The 16,843-nt window shown below is 39.1% G+C and overlaps 1 protein-coding gene across 1 annotated transcript in view; it reads right to left on the bottom strand.

Moving 5' to 3' along the window:
* LOC146628376 (metabotropic glutamate receptor 8-like) overlaps positions 1 to 11,310 on the bottom strand; it is a 129,948-nt gene extending 118,638 nt beyond the window's left edge. Inside the window, exon 1 of the mRNA XM_085359482.1 lies at positions 10,660 to 11,310. Coding sequence (XP_085215608.1) covers positions 10,660 to 11,310 — 651 coding nt within the window. The remainder of the gene's footprint in view (positions 1 to 10,659) is intronic.
* Between the last annotated feature and the right edge of the window lie 5,533 nt (positions 11,311 to 16,843).

Genomic DNA, 16,843 nt, shown 5'->3' with positions numbered 1-16,843 from the left:
ACTTCCTTGAGCATGTCTTGATCCAAATCTAAAATAACAATTTGAGGAGACAGAAGAGGAGTCACACTTATTCCTGTTGCGTAAGCAGTTGCCTGTAGGGCTCCCATCCACCATTCAAGAGCTGCGAACTTTCCCTCTATCTTTTAGTAATGCTTCAGTTCACACAGCCAGCTAGGCAGTGATGCAATATTATCACATGATAGGTTCCCAGTTTTTCCCAGTCCTTCCTGAAGCATCCTGTCACGTTCTGCCTTTTACCAAAATTGGTTTCTATCTACAGCATAGACTGTTGGTAGGAAACAGGTCTGCATAGAATGACTATTTTATTATGCTGATTTTTCTCCATTATTATTTTTCCCCATCAAGAAAAAAATAAAATAAAATGAAATGTGACTCAGCTATCTGGGACTAGCTGATCATTATTATTATTATTATCAATATTATTATTATTATCATTATCAATATTATTATTATCATCATTATTACTATCATCATTATTATTATTATCATCATTATTATTATTATCATCATTATTATTATTATTATTATTATTATTATTATTAATTGGCTAAATTAAAAACCTCTGTTGTGAAAAAAACAGCTCACCCTCTTTAAATTCTAAGATTTTATGTTTGAAGTCATAAAAATATCTGGTCTTTACTAGGTTCTATTTAAATAAAACCGCATATGTACAGTATAACATGATGTAATACACTGGCTTGTAGAACCACTTTTATCGACAATAACCAAGTAACTTCAGTCGTCTTCTGTATGACTTGTGCAGCCTCTCACACCATTGTGGAAATTACAATGTTGTTTCATTTCAGTTTCACTGAAACATCTTGGCTATTTTCTTATTCAGCCATTCTGTTGTATTATCTTTGGACAGGGGATTTTTGTTTTTATTTTGTCCTGCTGAGTACAACTTAAGAAAAAAAACCAGAGGGTGCACGTTGGGTGTGTATACTGTAAATTTTAGTATTTTGTACATCAGTTAGTTTCATTCAAAGTCACAAATGAGCCAATTCAAGTGTATTGGCAGAAAGCATTGCACTTTTCAATAAAGACAATTTCACCATTTTATTAAAATTAAAAAGCTTAACCATAATTTCACTGAACAGGAAGAAATGACTATAAGAAAGAAGTGGCTTACGTGATGTATTATCCAACTACAAACAATAGTTCATCTTATTCTGCATCTGTGTTGAAGTTATGTCAATTTACCGAACAGCCCTCTAAATTGGAGTTTCACACCTGCAGGTTGTAATTGTGTGAAGTCAACATGACTTACTAATTTAATTTCCCCAAACACCATCACACCACTTTGCTCAACTATCATTCTGAAATGATGTGGCTCTGAATCAAAGATGAAGTCTGTAGTCTGTGTGCTTGAATATGAGTCTTTTCTTAAAACCAGCAGACCTCTGACCATTATTCCGGTTCAGCTGATCATAGATGATCTCTGCAGGTCATACTGACCACCAACAGCAGCTTGAGATTTTCGAGCATTAACCCCACCCTACTCGGGGCTGTTTTATTCCTAAATGGCTAAGATTGGTACCCAGTGGAAGAATAATGGCCTTTTTATACATTTGAGAAAGGCTGAGAAAAACAAGAGAAAGTGCAATACGTTTACACAGAGATGGTAAAGGTCTGAGGAACACAATGTTGATATAAATGGCCTGTATTTATATAGCGCCTTACTAGTCCCTAAGGACCCCAAAGCGCTTTACATATCCAGTCATCCACCCATTCACACACTGGTGATGGCAAGCTACATTGTAGCCACAGCCACCCTGGGGCGCACTGACAGAGGCGAGGCTGCCGGACACTGGCGCCACCGGGCCCTCTGACCACCACCAGTAGGCAACGGGTGAAGTGTCTTGCCCAAGGACACAACGACCGAGACTGTCCAAGCCGGGGCTCGAACCGGCAACCTTCCGATTACAAGGCGAACTCCCAACTCTTGAGCCACGATCGCCCCGTGGCGATCGTGCAAAACTAAAAATAATCACTTTGCAGACTTCCACAGAAAGTGAAAAATTGACATTGTCTTTATTAGCAAACTTGAGTTCAATAATAAGATAAAAACTCATTTAAATTTACTGACAAATTAAATTTTAAGTGGAGACTTTTACAAACCTTTTGTTATTGTGAAGGCTTTTATTGATTGATTGATTGATTATTGATATTAATTGCAACATTTTCTGGTACTTTTACCTCTTTTTTTAGTGTTCACATTGTGCAGCTTTTGTTTTGACCAATATAACTGGGATGAGAATATCTCCATGTATTACCTTGCATGATACACAGTATATCTGTCTGGTTAAAGTCTGACAGTTTAAAAATTGTTTCATTAAAACTGGATGAATTACAAATTGAAACCATAAAAATAAGTTATGAAAAGCTTTATTAACACAAAGACAAAAAGAGAGAATGGCAGCTTCAGACAGCATAATGAGGTTGTGATTATCAACTAAACACTAATAAATTGCTACTACAATGAGCAAATTCTCCCTGCAATTCACTTCTGTCCACCCTCTCCTATATTTCTTTCCTCTCACAGTTTCATTTGTTTTCAAACAATAGAGTGATTAGGTAATCACGACAGAATAGCCACAGGACACCTTCAGTGTGCATTCATTTTTATAGAGGCAGGAGTGATTTCACCCTCACATTCACAGTTTTAGGACATTATTAAGAGATGATCTTGTGTGATGGTGCCACTAAGAGGTCACACTGTTAGATATTCAACGATGTCATTAACAAATTGTTAAACCTCCAGTGCCACCTACTCTTGGTTTTTAGCCAGTATTCAGTTCAGGTCAAGATGGTTGTGTCACTTCATAAGAATGTTTACCATAGAAATACTCTCACTGGTACTGTATTTGGTACAACTTGCCGAAAAGGTTTGGATCCCCTTTGCCTTCAAAGGTGCTTTAATTCTTCATTTTACATATTTCCAATAAAGTCCTGAAAAAAATCCTCCTAGATTTCAGCCCATATTGACATGATAGCATCGTGCATTTGCACATGCATCAATGATGCAAACCTCCCATTCCACCATATCACAATTGGCTCTATGCAGAGGCCGTGTGAGTACAGTAAACTCATAGTCATATTCAAAAAAACATTTTGAGATGTTTCAAACGCCTTGACAAGTCATCAAAGCAACCAACAGAAGATAAAGGGACATACCAGCCCAATATCACAGCAAAACATGTAGGAGACGTGCCAGTCCAACATGTCCATTTCACATTTTGAAGAGGCAGAGTGTGAAATGAACCCAGAAATGGTCGTTAGGTAAGGATAGGATAATACCATTTTTTGCGCATCTGTCACACTTTCATATTTCAGCTCATCAAACAAATTAGGTAGTTTAAGCTTCCGACGTCACCTTATGTGAAAAAGCAATGACCCCCACCCCACCCCCACCCAAACCTAATAATTAGCTGTGTCACCCTTGTTAATATTAGAAACACTGAACCAAAAACTAGTGCGAGTTGTGTGTAAAGACCCAAGATAACTGTCAACAAACTAATGAATGACTTAGCCAAGTCTGGAATTGCAGTCTCAAAGAAGACAATCACTTAAACCCTGCACAGGAATGGACTGTGGTTGAAGAGCAAGAAAAACTTCACTTATGCAGGAGTCTTCTAGCCAGATTGAAGTATACTAGGGAAAACCTGGAGAAAGACTATGCATGTTGAAAGTGTGCCCTTTGGTCAGATAAGACAAAGCTAGAGGTCTCTAGCCACAGAACTGCTGCTTACGTTGGAGAGGTGTATGACAAGTAACCAGTTTAAAAATCTGATTGGAATGAAAATGCTTCATGTAAACACACCAATCCAAAGATTCTGTCCCAATCACAGTCCTGTATGATTATTATTTCCTCCTGATTGACAGGTGTCAAATAGGGCTGGGCATCGTCACTGATTTCTAGAATCGATTCGATTCCGATTCACAAGGTCCCGAATCGATTTGATCCATGATTCGCTTCAATTCAATTCAATTCAATTCAATTCAATTCGAATCTGGGAAATTTTGCCTCAGACAGTCAGAAATATTGTAATTCAGATCGGTACATTTACATATTTTTGTATCTATAAAAAGGAAGCTGACACTCGCAAGACTTTATCAAAGGTGTGAGCATCACAGCAGATGCCTTTGTGTCAAAGTAGCTGGGGATAAAACACAGAAAAACATGAAGGTGATTTTCCTGGCCTGGGATTTTATAAAAATATTCTGCAGTACATCAAAAATGAAAGAAAACCATTAATCAACATATGAACATTACCTCTGAAGTTACAGCGGTTTTATTAGAGACACAGCTAAGCGTTTTGCATAATTTTAAAAAGTTTAAATTTGTTCAGTCGGTGGGTCGCGCTTTGTGTTTACATCTTTGTGCAGAATCCGTGTACCTGCTCTCATTTAAAGCTGTTTTAGCTGTTTGGTGGTTTTCAAAATTTTGTGAGGTTTAACCTGTGATTTTGGCATTTTGGGTAAAAAAAATTTATATTAAAAAATCGATTCAGGATTTTAATGAATCGATATCACGTTATCCAAGCCAGAATAGATTTTAATCGATAAATCGATTATCAAAACCCACCCCTAGTGTCAATCTGTAAAGTTACAAGGGCAAGGTCACCAAGTCACTAAGTGACTTCTCTAATCTACTAAAAGAAATCTACTGCTTTTGCTATAAATTCTTCTCTTGGTTGATACAATGTCCTCAACTGGCTTTTAGGTGTACCCTTCTTAAATGTTTTAGTATGCATGCTATTGACCAACAACAGTATATTAGAAAGTAGCAGCAGAAAGTGCCCCATTATTTAAAACGACCCACATATTGAGTAAATGTATTTTATCCTTGCTAAACTCACAAGTAAACTGAAGGTTGTTCGTAAATGCATTTAGAATATGTACAAAAAATATGTCATCAGTGAAAACATCAAATTTAACATAACAGGAACCATGACAAAAATCTTGTAGCTCAGGATAAATATCAATACTGTTACAACCCAACAATCTATAGTAGTCAGCTTCTGAACACCACTGGATCCAGATGCGATGAATCTCCTGATAATTACTTTTATCAGCACTGGAATGGATTTGGTGGTTTGTTTACATTTGATATTACAATGCTGTCGTAGTGCTGGGAGACTGATGAGCATTTTCTGTGAACTGGATATCCAGTCATGACACTGGAGGCTCAGATCTTCTTCTTCGTCTGACTGTTCAAATAATAATAATAATAATAATAATGGATTGGATTTATATAGCGCTTTTCAAGGCACCCAAAGCGCTTTACAATGCCACTATTCATTCACTCTCACATTCACACACTGGTGGAGGCAGCTACGATTGTAGCCACAGCTGCCCTGGGGCAGACTGACAGAGGCGAGGCTGCCATATCGCGCCAAATAGAAGGTTCCTTCTGTTTTCATTGCTCTTTCTGGTATTTTCCCACCTGATTCCTTTTTTATTTTGTGTTTTTGGCTAAACCTGCAGCAGATTCAAAACACAGACACCATGGTTGAGTTCCTCCCACGCAGACAGCAGAGATGGAAATATAACGCAGCAGCATGAAGGAATGTAGCAGCAGAGTGTCCTGAACACAAGACTGTGCTCACGCTGTGTGTTACAGTGTGAAAAGGATGCGCAAATATTATGCAAATGGACTTAGAGGATTTCACAGTTTTAGATGGAATATCTCACCCCTTATATCCTCAGTGAAGTGTCTGAAGAGGAAGAAAAATGCTTTTATTAAAAGCAAATCTCTTTGCAATCGAGACTGGAAATATTAATATTTTTTACTGATGGAGGAAATAAAAGTGTCATATTTAACCTCAGGAGTAAAAGGTTGAAAAAGAAGAAAGGCTGTAAAGTCATCAAAAGGTTCATCCTCTGGAGAGAAGGAACGAGATCAGCACAATCTATGGATGACTTATTATTGAAATGACCGATTATCACTTACTGCTGTGTGTTAGTAATATCCTATCTAAAATTAAGCCCAAAATTATTTACCATATAAACACATTATGGCCATTACCTGTATAAAAAGGACCACTAAAAAATAAAGTCACAATAAAATGTTTCATAGTTGTGTTTCTGTTTGTCCCCAAGTAATCTGTAAAATGATATTATTGATAACAAGACCTTTCTTACACCTGCATTTTTTTTTCTAATTGCCAGAAAGTTGAGGTTTGAAAAGGATGATGGCTTGTACAGGGTCACGTGATGTTTGACTTCAGTAAACAATTTCCATGAGTTTAAGCTGGTCGTTCTGAAGCCATATTGAATACAATTTCAATAAGTTGTATCCCTTTTATAAAGTTGCCACTTTGTGCAGTGCATTTTATCAAGCCTGGTTTCAAAACATCACGTGGTTGATGGGGAAAGGAAACCCACTAAACACAGGGTTTCACAACAGCACATAACTAACAAATGGGTAATGTCATTGAAATTAATTTATATACAGTCCATGATTGTATTGAGAATGTTCATTTTGTGAAATAGCACACTCATTAAAAATATGAGTCAAGTGCTTAAAAACAATACAACTCTATCTGGATGCAGAATCTGGATATGTGGTTACACTATTTTTATTTAGTTATTACCAAATGGGGTATAAGTGGGATGCCTATCGTAGTGTCTTTACTCAGAATATCCTCAACTAAAAAGAGCCTTTTCAATAAGCCTTGTTATCTGTCAGTGTTGTGACTATAGCTGAAGGCTGTGACAGCACTGGTGAGGAAACCTCTGCGTCAGCATTATCTGGCTATTCCCATCACCACCACCACCCCCTCCCCCACCGCCCCCAGAGGCATCTCTGGCTAATTTTAGATAAGCGATGTTGTTGGGCCTTTCCGTCCTCATTAAGCTGTTAGGGTTCTAACACACACACACACACACACACACATACACACACACATTAAAATCATACACTTCATGACTAATTTAACGCAGTGGAGTATGTCTGCTGCTGTGCACAGCAACTCGCTGCCTTCAGACACAATTTGTCTGTGCAGAGAATGAGGCAACAGCTGAGATCAACGTTTTGTCAGTGAGAAACACGTTATCTATTCTGTATCCAGCTAAGAGAAGAATAAAACTGAAGCTACATCCTCAATTGGAAGCCATTAGCATTGGCATGTTGACCAGAGGTCATAGAAAGTTAATAACATTCAGCAAATTTGAGTGATTACGGGAAAAACAACCAGTGGTGACATGAAGTGGGTGGTATTTGAAGTAAAGGTTTTTGAAATTTCAGACCAGCAACTCCAGTAGCTGCCAAAGAGAGAGTAGGATATTATTGACTGGCATATGGTTATGGTTGTAAGGTTACCAATTTAACTAGAATATCCACGAGCAAGCAGCTGTCAGCTTTAGAGCAAGGCAATAAGTGCTTGCAGTGTCAAATCTAAAAACAAACAAATTAAAATGTGTTCCTTCATATCAGAACATGCTGTTATAAGCTCCACGCCTTTTGGAATCAATCCTGCACATTACTGACATCTGGGGGGCGCAGTCAGCTATTGTTGCTGAAAGTGCTGTTTGTTTCATAGTCATAGGAAAGCAGGCTAGCTTAGATTAGTCTCCATTTTAAGGGTTTTAACAATGGCGGAAACAGGGCAATCTGACAAACCCAGAGTTTTTTTCTGGTGGTTTATGCATGCACACTGTTGATAAACCTCTGATCTTTCTTGGTAAACCAATGCAAGACTAGCATACAAGTCAAGCTGTTTCCGACTCCCTTCCACATGATGTATGGAAACCCAATTTGCATTAGCAAGTAAACAATTGTGATTTATCATGGGAACAGATGAGTTTCAACTTGCTAACCACCTTAGCTAACATGTGTAATTTAGAGAAGATGGAGTGTAAAAACTTTGTTAATTAGTGCAATTAGCAATGACTTAAGATTAATGATTTGAATCCCCCTGTAGATATTGACAGTTGCCTGCAGAACTGCTCCCAACAAACATAGATGTTTACATCTGCGCTGTAACTGCAATAAGTTAATTAACAGATTTGCACTACAACCTAGTTTGCCTCTTATCTGTAGTTATTTTTATTTAATTTAATAACTGTACAGTACTCTCTGTATATAGTAACCATTGTCCTTAATGTAAATATGTAAGAAAAATTGTGTATGTTTCTGTTCTGTGTCCTGTGTACTGTTTGTTTGTATATGTGTCTTTTTGACTGCTGTTACAACCATAATTTCCCCTTGTGGGACAATTAAAGGATTATTCTATTCTATTCTATTCTATTCTATTCTATTCTAAACATATCATACCGTATCACACACTGCTCTGTGTTTTTGATTAAACTGGTTATTCTTTTGTCATTAATATATTTAATATATTACACTTTAAAACAAACAAACAAACAAAAATCAAGATGTAGGCCTGTGTCTCATTAACTTTTTTTTGCGGGTGTTTTTTATAGAGACATGTGGTCCAGAATATGTTGCTGGACATTCAACAGAATGTTAGGTATTTAAAACAAGCTCAAACGTAAACATATGCAACAGTATTATTAATCCATTTAACAGTGCTTGGAAACATTTTTCTGTAAAATAATTATTATTTGATACTTTATGTACAATTTTCCAATAATACAGGTGTATGTTTAATCAGGTTCTTTTTTTTTTTTATCTCGTTATGCATGCTCAATAATCCAGGAAAGGAAATCCCAAAAGTTCTGTTCATCTAGACGTAGCATTTTCAGTAGGAGAAATGTTTCGTCACTCATCCAAGTGACTTCTTCAGTCTCAGCTGACTGCAGGTTTCCCCAAATCTTATAAACAATACATTTGCACAATGACTGAAACTGGCCCCACTGAATGAACAATGGGCTGGGAGGTTGGTCCCTTGATCATTAATATGCAAATTCTCATGACCACTGATCAACAACCATTGATCAAAGCTCAGTGATCAATGGCCATGAGTACCATTCACAGAGAGTTGGGGAATGGCCGCAATCACAGTATTGTTGGATGATGATGGAAGATGGTGAAAGCATTTGACAGGCATGTCAAATAAAATTTATCTTCGTAAATTACCAAACAGTAGAGGAAAATCTCTCCTACTTCATTGTCAAGTTAATTTACAAAGGTAAATGCTTAACTTTCCACTTCATACATGTTACACAATGGATCATGACTGAATAGAAGATGATTGCAATATCACAGAATTAAATTGTACTTTAATGTCTTAAATTGTGATTTTTGCAAAGAGAAATCTTTAGCAGATACAGAAGTGTGCAAATGTTTTGACTCCTTTCTTTGCTTTGTTTGGAGTCAGATTTTCTTGTGCTTTTTAAACATGATTAAACATAAAGTACAGGCACATCACTAATATTTATTCATATAATCAGCGCATCGTCTCAAATGAAAATATGTTCACCTTACTTGACTCAAGCAGCTTGAAGATTTTTTGAATCCACAGCTGCTGACAAGTCGATTTTTTCTTCACACTGTGAATCTTTTCACACTGCGGAGGTCAACAGAAGATTTAGCCAGGCTGTGAAAACACCCAGTAATCTGCTTCTCGCACCAAATATACACCTGTCCCTCTGTTTTGGGTTAAAGATGCTTTTGTCAGCATATTCTAATTTTTTGCAGGATACTCCCAGAAGTTTTCCCAAAGATGAAGATGTTATGATATTATAATATCTGGTTTTAAAAAAGGTGTCTGACAGATAATTTATATACACTGTAAGACCAAAGGCTGTACATAAAAGATCCCATGAGAAGTATCTTGTTTTTTCATAGTGGACATGACAAGCAAGGGCTGAATCTTATTATCTTAGGAACCATGAGACTGCATAGCAAATGGTAGCAACTCATCAGTCACAGGGCAGCCATCCCCGGTAGCATACCCTGATTAACTGTGGATTTAATTTTAGATGGATTCACAATTTATGAAAATAAATGTAATTATTTATTAGATAAGTCCTGAAGCTAGTGATGGAGGCCATAAACTTATCAAAGTATTTACTAAGGTCGGTACTGAGGTGTACAGTGTGTACAACCTCACTTTTGTGTTTTGCAATGTTTACATCTTAAAATACACTTCAGATTGATTGACACAATAAATCTCTCTACATGTAAATATTTTACATGCTTTCAACAAGTACATTTAGCATTAAACTGACATACAGAAGATTCTGTATCTTGCTTGTATATACACATGATTTACTTTATCAACTTAATGGGTATAAATGTTCTTTCAGTTAAAAAATCATTAGTAAAAATAATGATTCTAAACATTATTTTGAGATAACAATATTAGCTTTCTAACTCTTGGAGTTGTCATGGAGTTAGTGACAGTGTATGAAGCTGTTAAATATTAATTAAATAACATTTGATTGTTCATACAAGTATTTATCGACATATATATTCAGAACTTATGGCTTTAGAGACTGGTCCTTACAAGTACTAGGACTACCAAGCATATGGTGAGGTACAATGTACCCCACCGTACTCCAACAACCACAAACGTCTGTTGACTGACCCAACCTAACACCAAAAACCGACACACAAACACACAAACCTAACCTAACCACTCCTCGAATCACTGCTATAACCAAGCATTATTCTTAAAAACAAACAAACAAAAAACTTCAAGGAATCACACAGCATTCTTGTACCTTGAACAGTCGCAGGATGTTCGCCACCATGATCGATACAGAGCTGGCCGATGCGCCGATGACTCCCACAACTTTATCTGGCTTCGCAAAGATGGGAGGATCACCATTAGTGCAGCGAACATCAGAGCCATCCCTCTCAATTAGTGCCTGGACAAAAGTAAGGGACTGCTCCAGGGCATAGGTGTCACGTGAACATGTGTCCAAGATTCGTGCCCCAAGTGTCACATTGGGCAGCACGTCTGGGTCTTTGTTGATGAGGTCGATGGCAAATAGCATGGCCTCCAGTCGATGGATGCCTTTCTCCTTCTTCAATTCACCACATGGCATCCCCCTCTCACCACGGGAATGCACAGGGAACAACCCACCCAGAATGATGTCACCATCCAGGCGGATTGAATGGGTATACTCCTGTGAGCCCTGCTGGGAGTCTGCTAACACAGCAGGCTTCTGGGAGGTGGAACCTTGCAGCCAGCAGCTCTTTAGCATCAGCACACAGAGAAAGCAGTGACTGTAAAGAGTCAGGGGCTTTGACTCACTCACCATTTTTGCAGTGACAAGAGGTGTGGAAAAAGTAAGTGTTGATATTATCACACAATCAACAGTCAAATGACAGTGCAGGCTGTGTGATAACGGAAGGCTGGGCCAGAACATGGAATATCCCTTCACTTGGGGCAGGGTTGACCATTGCAGGCAGGTCCACTTTGGAGCAGTGACCTTGAAGATTTCCTGTAGTACAGGTTCCTGTGGCAAGAACACCTTTCTCGTCTCTACAGCTCCAGCTTCACATTCTTTCAGAGACCTGCTTGAGAGAAAAATAAATCCAGATAAATAAAAATAAAAGAACCTTTAAACAAGAGATTGCACAAGTTTTTCTGAGCAAAGGCATGCCACGGTGTTTCTTTGTTATTCTGCTTTACAACCTTTAAATATTTGTGCTGCCAAATACCAGAATAACTTTTCTGTTCAATAATAACAACAAAGATTCCTACAGGAGCAGAGTTTCTGTCTCGGTGTTTAAAAAGCAAAGATGTGATTACATCCCCATGGCTCTAATTTCAGCATTTAGAAAATACATATGGGAAACACTGGCCAATTAAAGGGTCTTATGAGAGCAAAATGCCATTCCTACTATCTGATTTGTGACACATCTTCCTTCAGACAACCCTGCTTCAACTCATAAAAGTTGAAAAAGTTGCCATTGCGGCATTGAAAACCTCTAAGCTGCAAAGATGAGCCGAGCGTTATGATATAAAGTGTAATTCCGCAAAACTTTTGCTCTGAATTCTAGATACCCCATTTAATTTTTTTTTTGAGGATCGTGTCAGTCCATTTCTGTGCACCAAAGCTGGTCACAAGTTTTTACTGATGATGATGTGTGCATCAAATTATGTTTGCAGAGGCAGTTCTCACGGGAATAATTACTGTTTCTGTAGTGTTAAAGGCTTTAGTAAAGTTTTTAGATATTTTTGGCCTTCTAACAGTTGTACAAAAAGATCAAGGCACCAACTTACACTCTCTGCACAGGTGATTAATCAGCTCAGCATCTCTCAGCATTATTGCAGTGCATACCACCCTGAAAGCCAGCACACGCTCAGGAGGTTTGATCAAACACTCAAACACGTTCCAAGGATACAGTTTTGAGTTTGATAAAGACCGGAAACAGGAGGTTCATCTTATTGCTGAACGGGAGGTAGTTCAAGTCATTTGGCTTTAGCCCAGCTGAGCTTGTGTTTGCTCGTGTGCATTGTGCATTGGCCTCTGAAACTCCTGCAAGAAAAATGGCTTAACAATGATAAAAAACAAAATATCCTGGGTTGTGTCAGTGCTTTCCATTTTAAACACCGCTGGGCCTGCAAGATTGCAAAACAAAATCTGGCTGCAGTCCCAAAAAGGATGAAAAGTTGGTTTAACAAAAAAAAAAAAAAAAGCCAAAGCCAGGTGACAGGGTGTTAGTTTCCGTGCCCATTTCCAGTACTAGTCTGTTGGCACATTACAGCAGCATTTTTGTAGTGGAGGAAAAAATAATTTGCGACACTTATGACTTCATTGCCATGTTCTACTGCAAATGACGAAGCAGACTGTGTCACATAAAGATGCTGAAACCATATTTTGACCAATGATTTGTCTGGTTCAAACTTAGTCGTCAAAGTAAAAACTGCTTTGACGTCTTTTTCTCACCGCCAACCTGCATGTGATGTGCTGGCATTTCCACCGGCATGCCTGTAGCAGCAGATAACTAAATCGGTGATGCTGATGGACCATCTATGGCATTGGTACAGGGCAACTGAAATAATTCTTAGATTCTGGCAAAGCTTAACTCATGTTTTAAACATTTGAGTGGGTCACAGCAAACTGACATGATTAGTCTTATTTATTCACAAGGGTCTCTAGTCTCTGTTCTCTGACATGCAATCCCAAATGCATATGTTAACATATGATGTAGATTTGGCGGTTTCTTACTCCATAAAACAACATCCATATACAGTGAACTAAGAGAAGTGGCAACATTTACAAAAGGAGGACAACTATATGTTGGCACATGGTATTGCAGAATTTAGCTGTAGCTCATGGAGTTCCTCCTTCCGAATAGCCAATAAGTCTTATAGCTTTGGCCATTTTTATACAGACTATAGGAACAGGAACAGTGTCTCAAAGTCACCCTCTTCCACAATTGGAAGATTGTGGGAACAGTGTTGGTTTAGCAGCTTTTGTGATTAAGCTGGACCTCTTAAAAGGCTCTTGGCAGGTGGCACTGTGATGCCAGATGGTTCTCTACAATACACAGTTATACCCTTTGGAGTCCGCAAAGCACCTGCCACATCCTGGTTTTGACTATGTCATGAATCGCTGTGTAGCAGGCAGGAGTTGGACTCAAAGTGCAGGCACTCAGGCACGAGGTTTAAACACAAAGAACTCAGCTTTATTTGCTGGCAGGGGAAAGTCATACAAGAGCAAACTAAACTAAACTAAACTGGAAACTCACAAACTAAACTCACAGTGAGTCACAGAGAGATCCACACAGCATGAGGGACGACGCAACACTGACTCAAAGAAACACAGGGTTTAAATACACTGGGGTCGTGTCCAAATTCATGGGCTGCATCCTCCTGAGGCCGCATTTGTAGACCGATTACGTCACAGCGACGCGCCGAAGGCTGTCCAAATTCGTAGACTCCTCCGAATGCAGCCGACAAATGCGTCCTCCTTTTCCCCGAATTTGAAGGATGGGTCGGGTGTGTCCTTCGTGGCCTACCATATCCCAGAATTCATAGCGCGGCCCAGCCAAACTCCAGTTTCCAACAATGGCGGCCGCTACTAAGTTTTAAAATTACTCATACTAATCTTTCTGGGTCACAAAATAAACTTTTAACATATTTTCAGGCGAGAAAGTAGTTGTGTAAACATCAAATATCTGCTCGGTTTATCAAGATATCGCATATCTGCAAAAGTGCATCGACGTTTTCGGAGGCTTCTGCTACCCACCAGCTCGATAGCTAGCCGGGAGCTCGAGGGTTACTGATGCGGCTGAGAACGGCACAACTCCTGGCACATCATTTTCAGATCCCCGTGGACTTTCACTGCTCGGGTTAAACGTAATATATAAGTCACTTAGACAACCTAAAAATGTTATTGTTGGGCTTTTTTCAGTGTTTTGTTTGTTCGTGAGTAAATCGGTTTGGCTGAGATTAAAGTTATTAGATTAGATTAGATAAAATAAAACTTTATTAATCCCCCGACTGGGTTCCGCCTTGGTTTTTACACAGCTGACTAAACGTCAAACAGAAAACTGATTAAACAGAAGTATGAGACAGTCGAGAATTTACGCCAGTGTCCTGTTATATTTTAGATAGCAAGAAGCAGACGGCTGAGTTTATTAAACTCCACCGAGACAGCGGTGACGCTAATCAGAAGGCTAGACCGTCCAATTTCACGGCCGTTTACTTCCGGCCTACCTGACCTTCTGAGGACCCGGCCCACGTAGACCGCGAAGGCTGGGTCCTCAGGAGGATGCAGCCCATGAATTTGGACACGACCTGGGAAGTAACGAGGGGAATGAGACACAGAAGGAGAGCACAGCTGGGGGAAATCAGGACTGACGAGACAAGGAAGCATAACTGCACACACTGAGATCAGACGTGGACTATCAAAATAAAACAGGAAACACAAACACAAAGACAGACTAAGAGACACGGGCTTAACACAGAGACCTGACTACATTACAGGGGATACACAGGCATACACAGGCAGAGACGATGGAAAACAGAGGGAGCACCGAATAAACACTGGGAAACCAAAACACAAACTGTCATAATTCATAATATCAAAAATAAGAGTACAAAAATCAAAAACACGGGGTCACCGACCCAGAACCATGACAGACTAGGGTGCCAGGCTGTGAAACATATATAGATGATATGGTGATTTTGTGGGTTTGAGCATGTTGAACAGCCGAGTAGTGTTTGAGAGGGTGGCAGATGCAAATCTGACCATAAATTTGTGCAGTGTGAGTTTTGGGGAGCTACGGTGGTGTACATGTGTAAAATAGTGGGTAGTGGGTAGTGGACAAAAATACCCATTAAGCTATTCTTATTTTCCCGTCGCCTTCATCCAGGTTTGAGTTGCAGCACTTCTGGGGGATGGTGGGTTATTATAGACATTTCTGCAAAAACCTTTCCCCTGTTGCTCCACTCAATGGTTAAGTGCCCCCAAAAAGTTCACCTGGTCTCCAGATTGTCATCATACATTAGAAAATATTAAAACTAGTGGCATTCCGTCAGGACAAGCAAGGCCAGCAGTGCTTTCCCTGTCATATCTAAAAATATACATGAATTAAAATTTACCAAAGTAAAGCAGTCTCTCTTCTTTCATCACAGACAACGCTGGCATAAAGCTACTTCTGTTTGTAGCCATCCTGTACATTACTGCCATCTTTTGGCCAAGGTTGCAATTGCCACTAAAATTTGCTTGTTTCTTACTTACTTGTAGCCAGAGGTGGGTCGAGTATCCAAAAATTGTACTCAAGTAAGAGTATCATTACTTTAAAATATTATTACTCAAGTAAAAGTGAAAAGTAGTCGTCAAAAAAGCTACTCGAGTAAGAGTAAAAAAGTACTTGGTGAAAAGGCTACTCAAGTACTGAGTAAGTAGCGAGTAACTGTTTGAAATGTCCGATTTATTTTATAAATAAATGCTATCAGACAAACAAAAATAAATAAATATACAAATTTTAGTATTTTCAAAAGGAATATATGTAAAAAGATCCACAAAATAAGGCACAACAATTCTAATTTCAAGATTTCAGTTTTTCACAACGTAAATCTTTTTCAAGCAAAACACACAGTAAATATATTCGCATTTACAGCAGCCTCAGCGAAAACATTAGAACGAGGCAACTTCAACATAACAGGCTACAGCTGATGCGCCAAAATGTCATACTAGGGGTGGTTCTTTTAAATACAAGGATGGATTAAGTAAATCAGAAACAAATGACACAGAGATGCAACAGATATAATCAGTAAAAGTTTATTCCCAAGGCGGACAGCAGGAATTAAACACACACACACACACCTGTGCTAAAATTCCACAGGAATAGACATTCTAACAAAACTATAAAATGTTCTTTGTATACTAAAATACCCTGAAGTATAGACAGTGGATTTGTCAGGGTTCCTGGGTCGTTGACCCAGTGATTTCAGTTTGTTCATGTTCAGTTTGGTTCGCCACATTAATGTTCTCACTTCCTGTCTTTTCCCGTGTCAGCTTGTCTCCCGTGTCATTAGTCAGATTATGTTCAGCCCTGTACTCACCTGTTTCCAATCATTGTCATCATTCAACCTGTGTATTTAAGTTCCTCGGTTTCACCAGTTCTCTGTCGTGTCATTGATGTTGATGTTCATGTGATGTTCTGTTGTCGTTTCCGCCTGCGTTCAGCCAGCCAGCCATTCAGCCTTCCAGTCAGTTGTCCAGCCAGCCAGCCATTTTCTCCCTTTGTTCTGTTCATCCACTCCTCATAATAAATCTGCACCTACCTGCGAGTCCTGCGTTTGGGTTCCTTCTTCCTCGCCTCCACACGACGCCTGACAGAATGACACGACCCGTGCCACGAAGACACGATTGGAACCCAGCAGACTCGGACCTCTACGAGCGGCAGGAGGCAGCGCTTTCCCGTTGGGCAAAGGAGCTC

Source organism: Diplotaxodon limnothrissa, linkage group LG7 (genome assembly GCF_057381915.1).
Source record: "Diplotaxodon limnothrissa isolate DT_005_m linkage group LG7, D_limnothrissa_male_GT1.1, whole genome shotgun sequence".
NCBI lineage: Eukaryota > Metazoa > Chordata > Actinopteri > Cichliformes > Cichlidae > Diplotaxodon > Diplotaxodon limnothrissa.
Note: the sequence above shows the minus strand (reverse complement) of the source record. Positions and strands in the feature narration are given on the sequence as shown.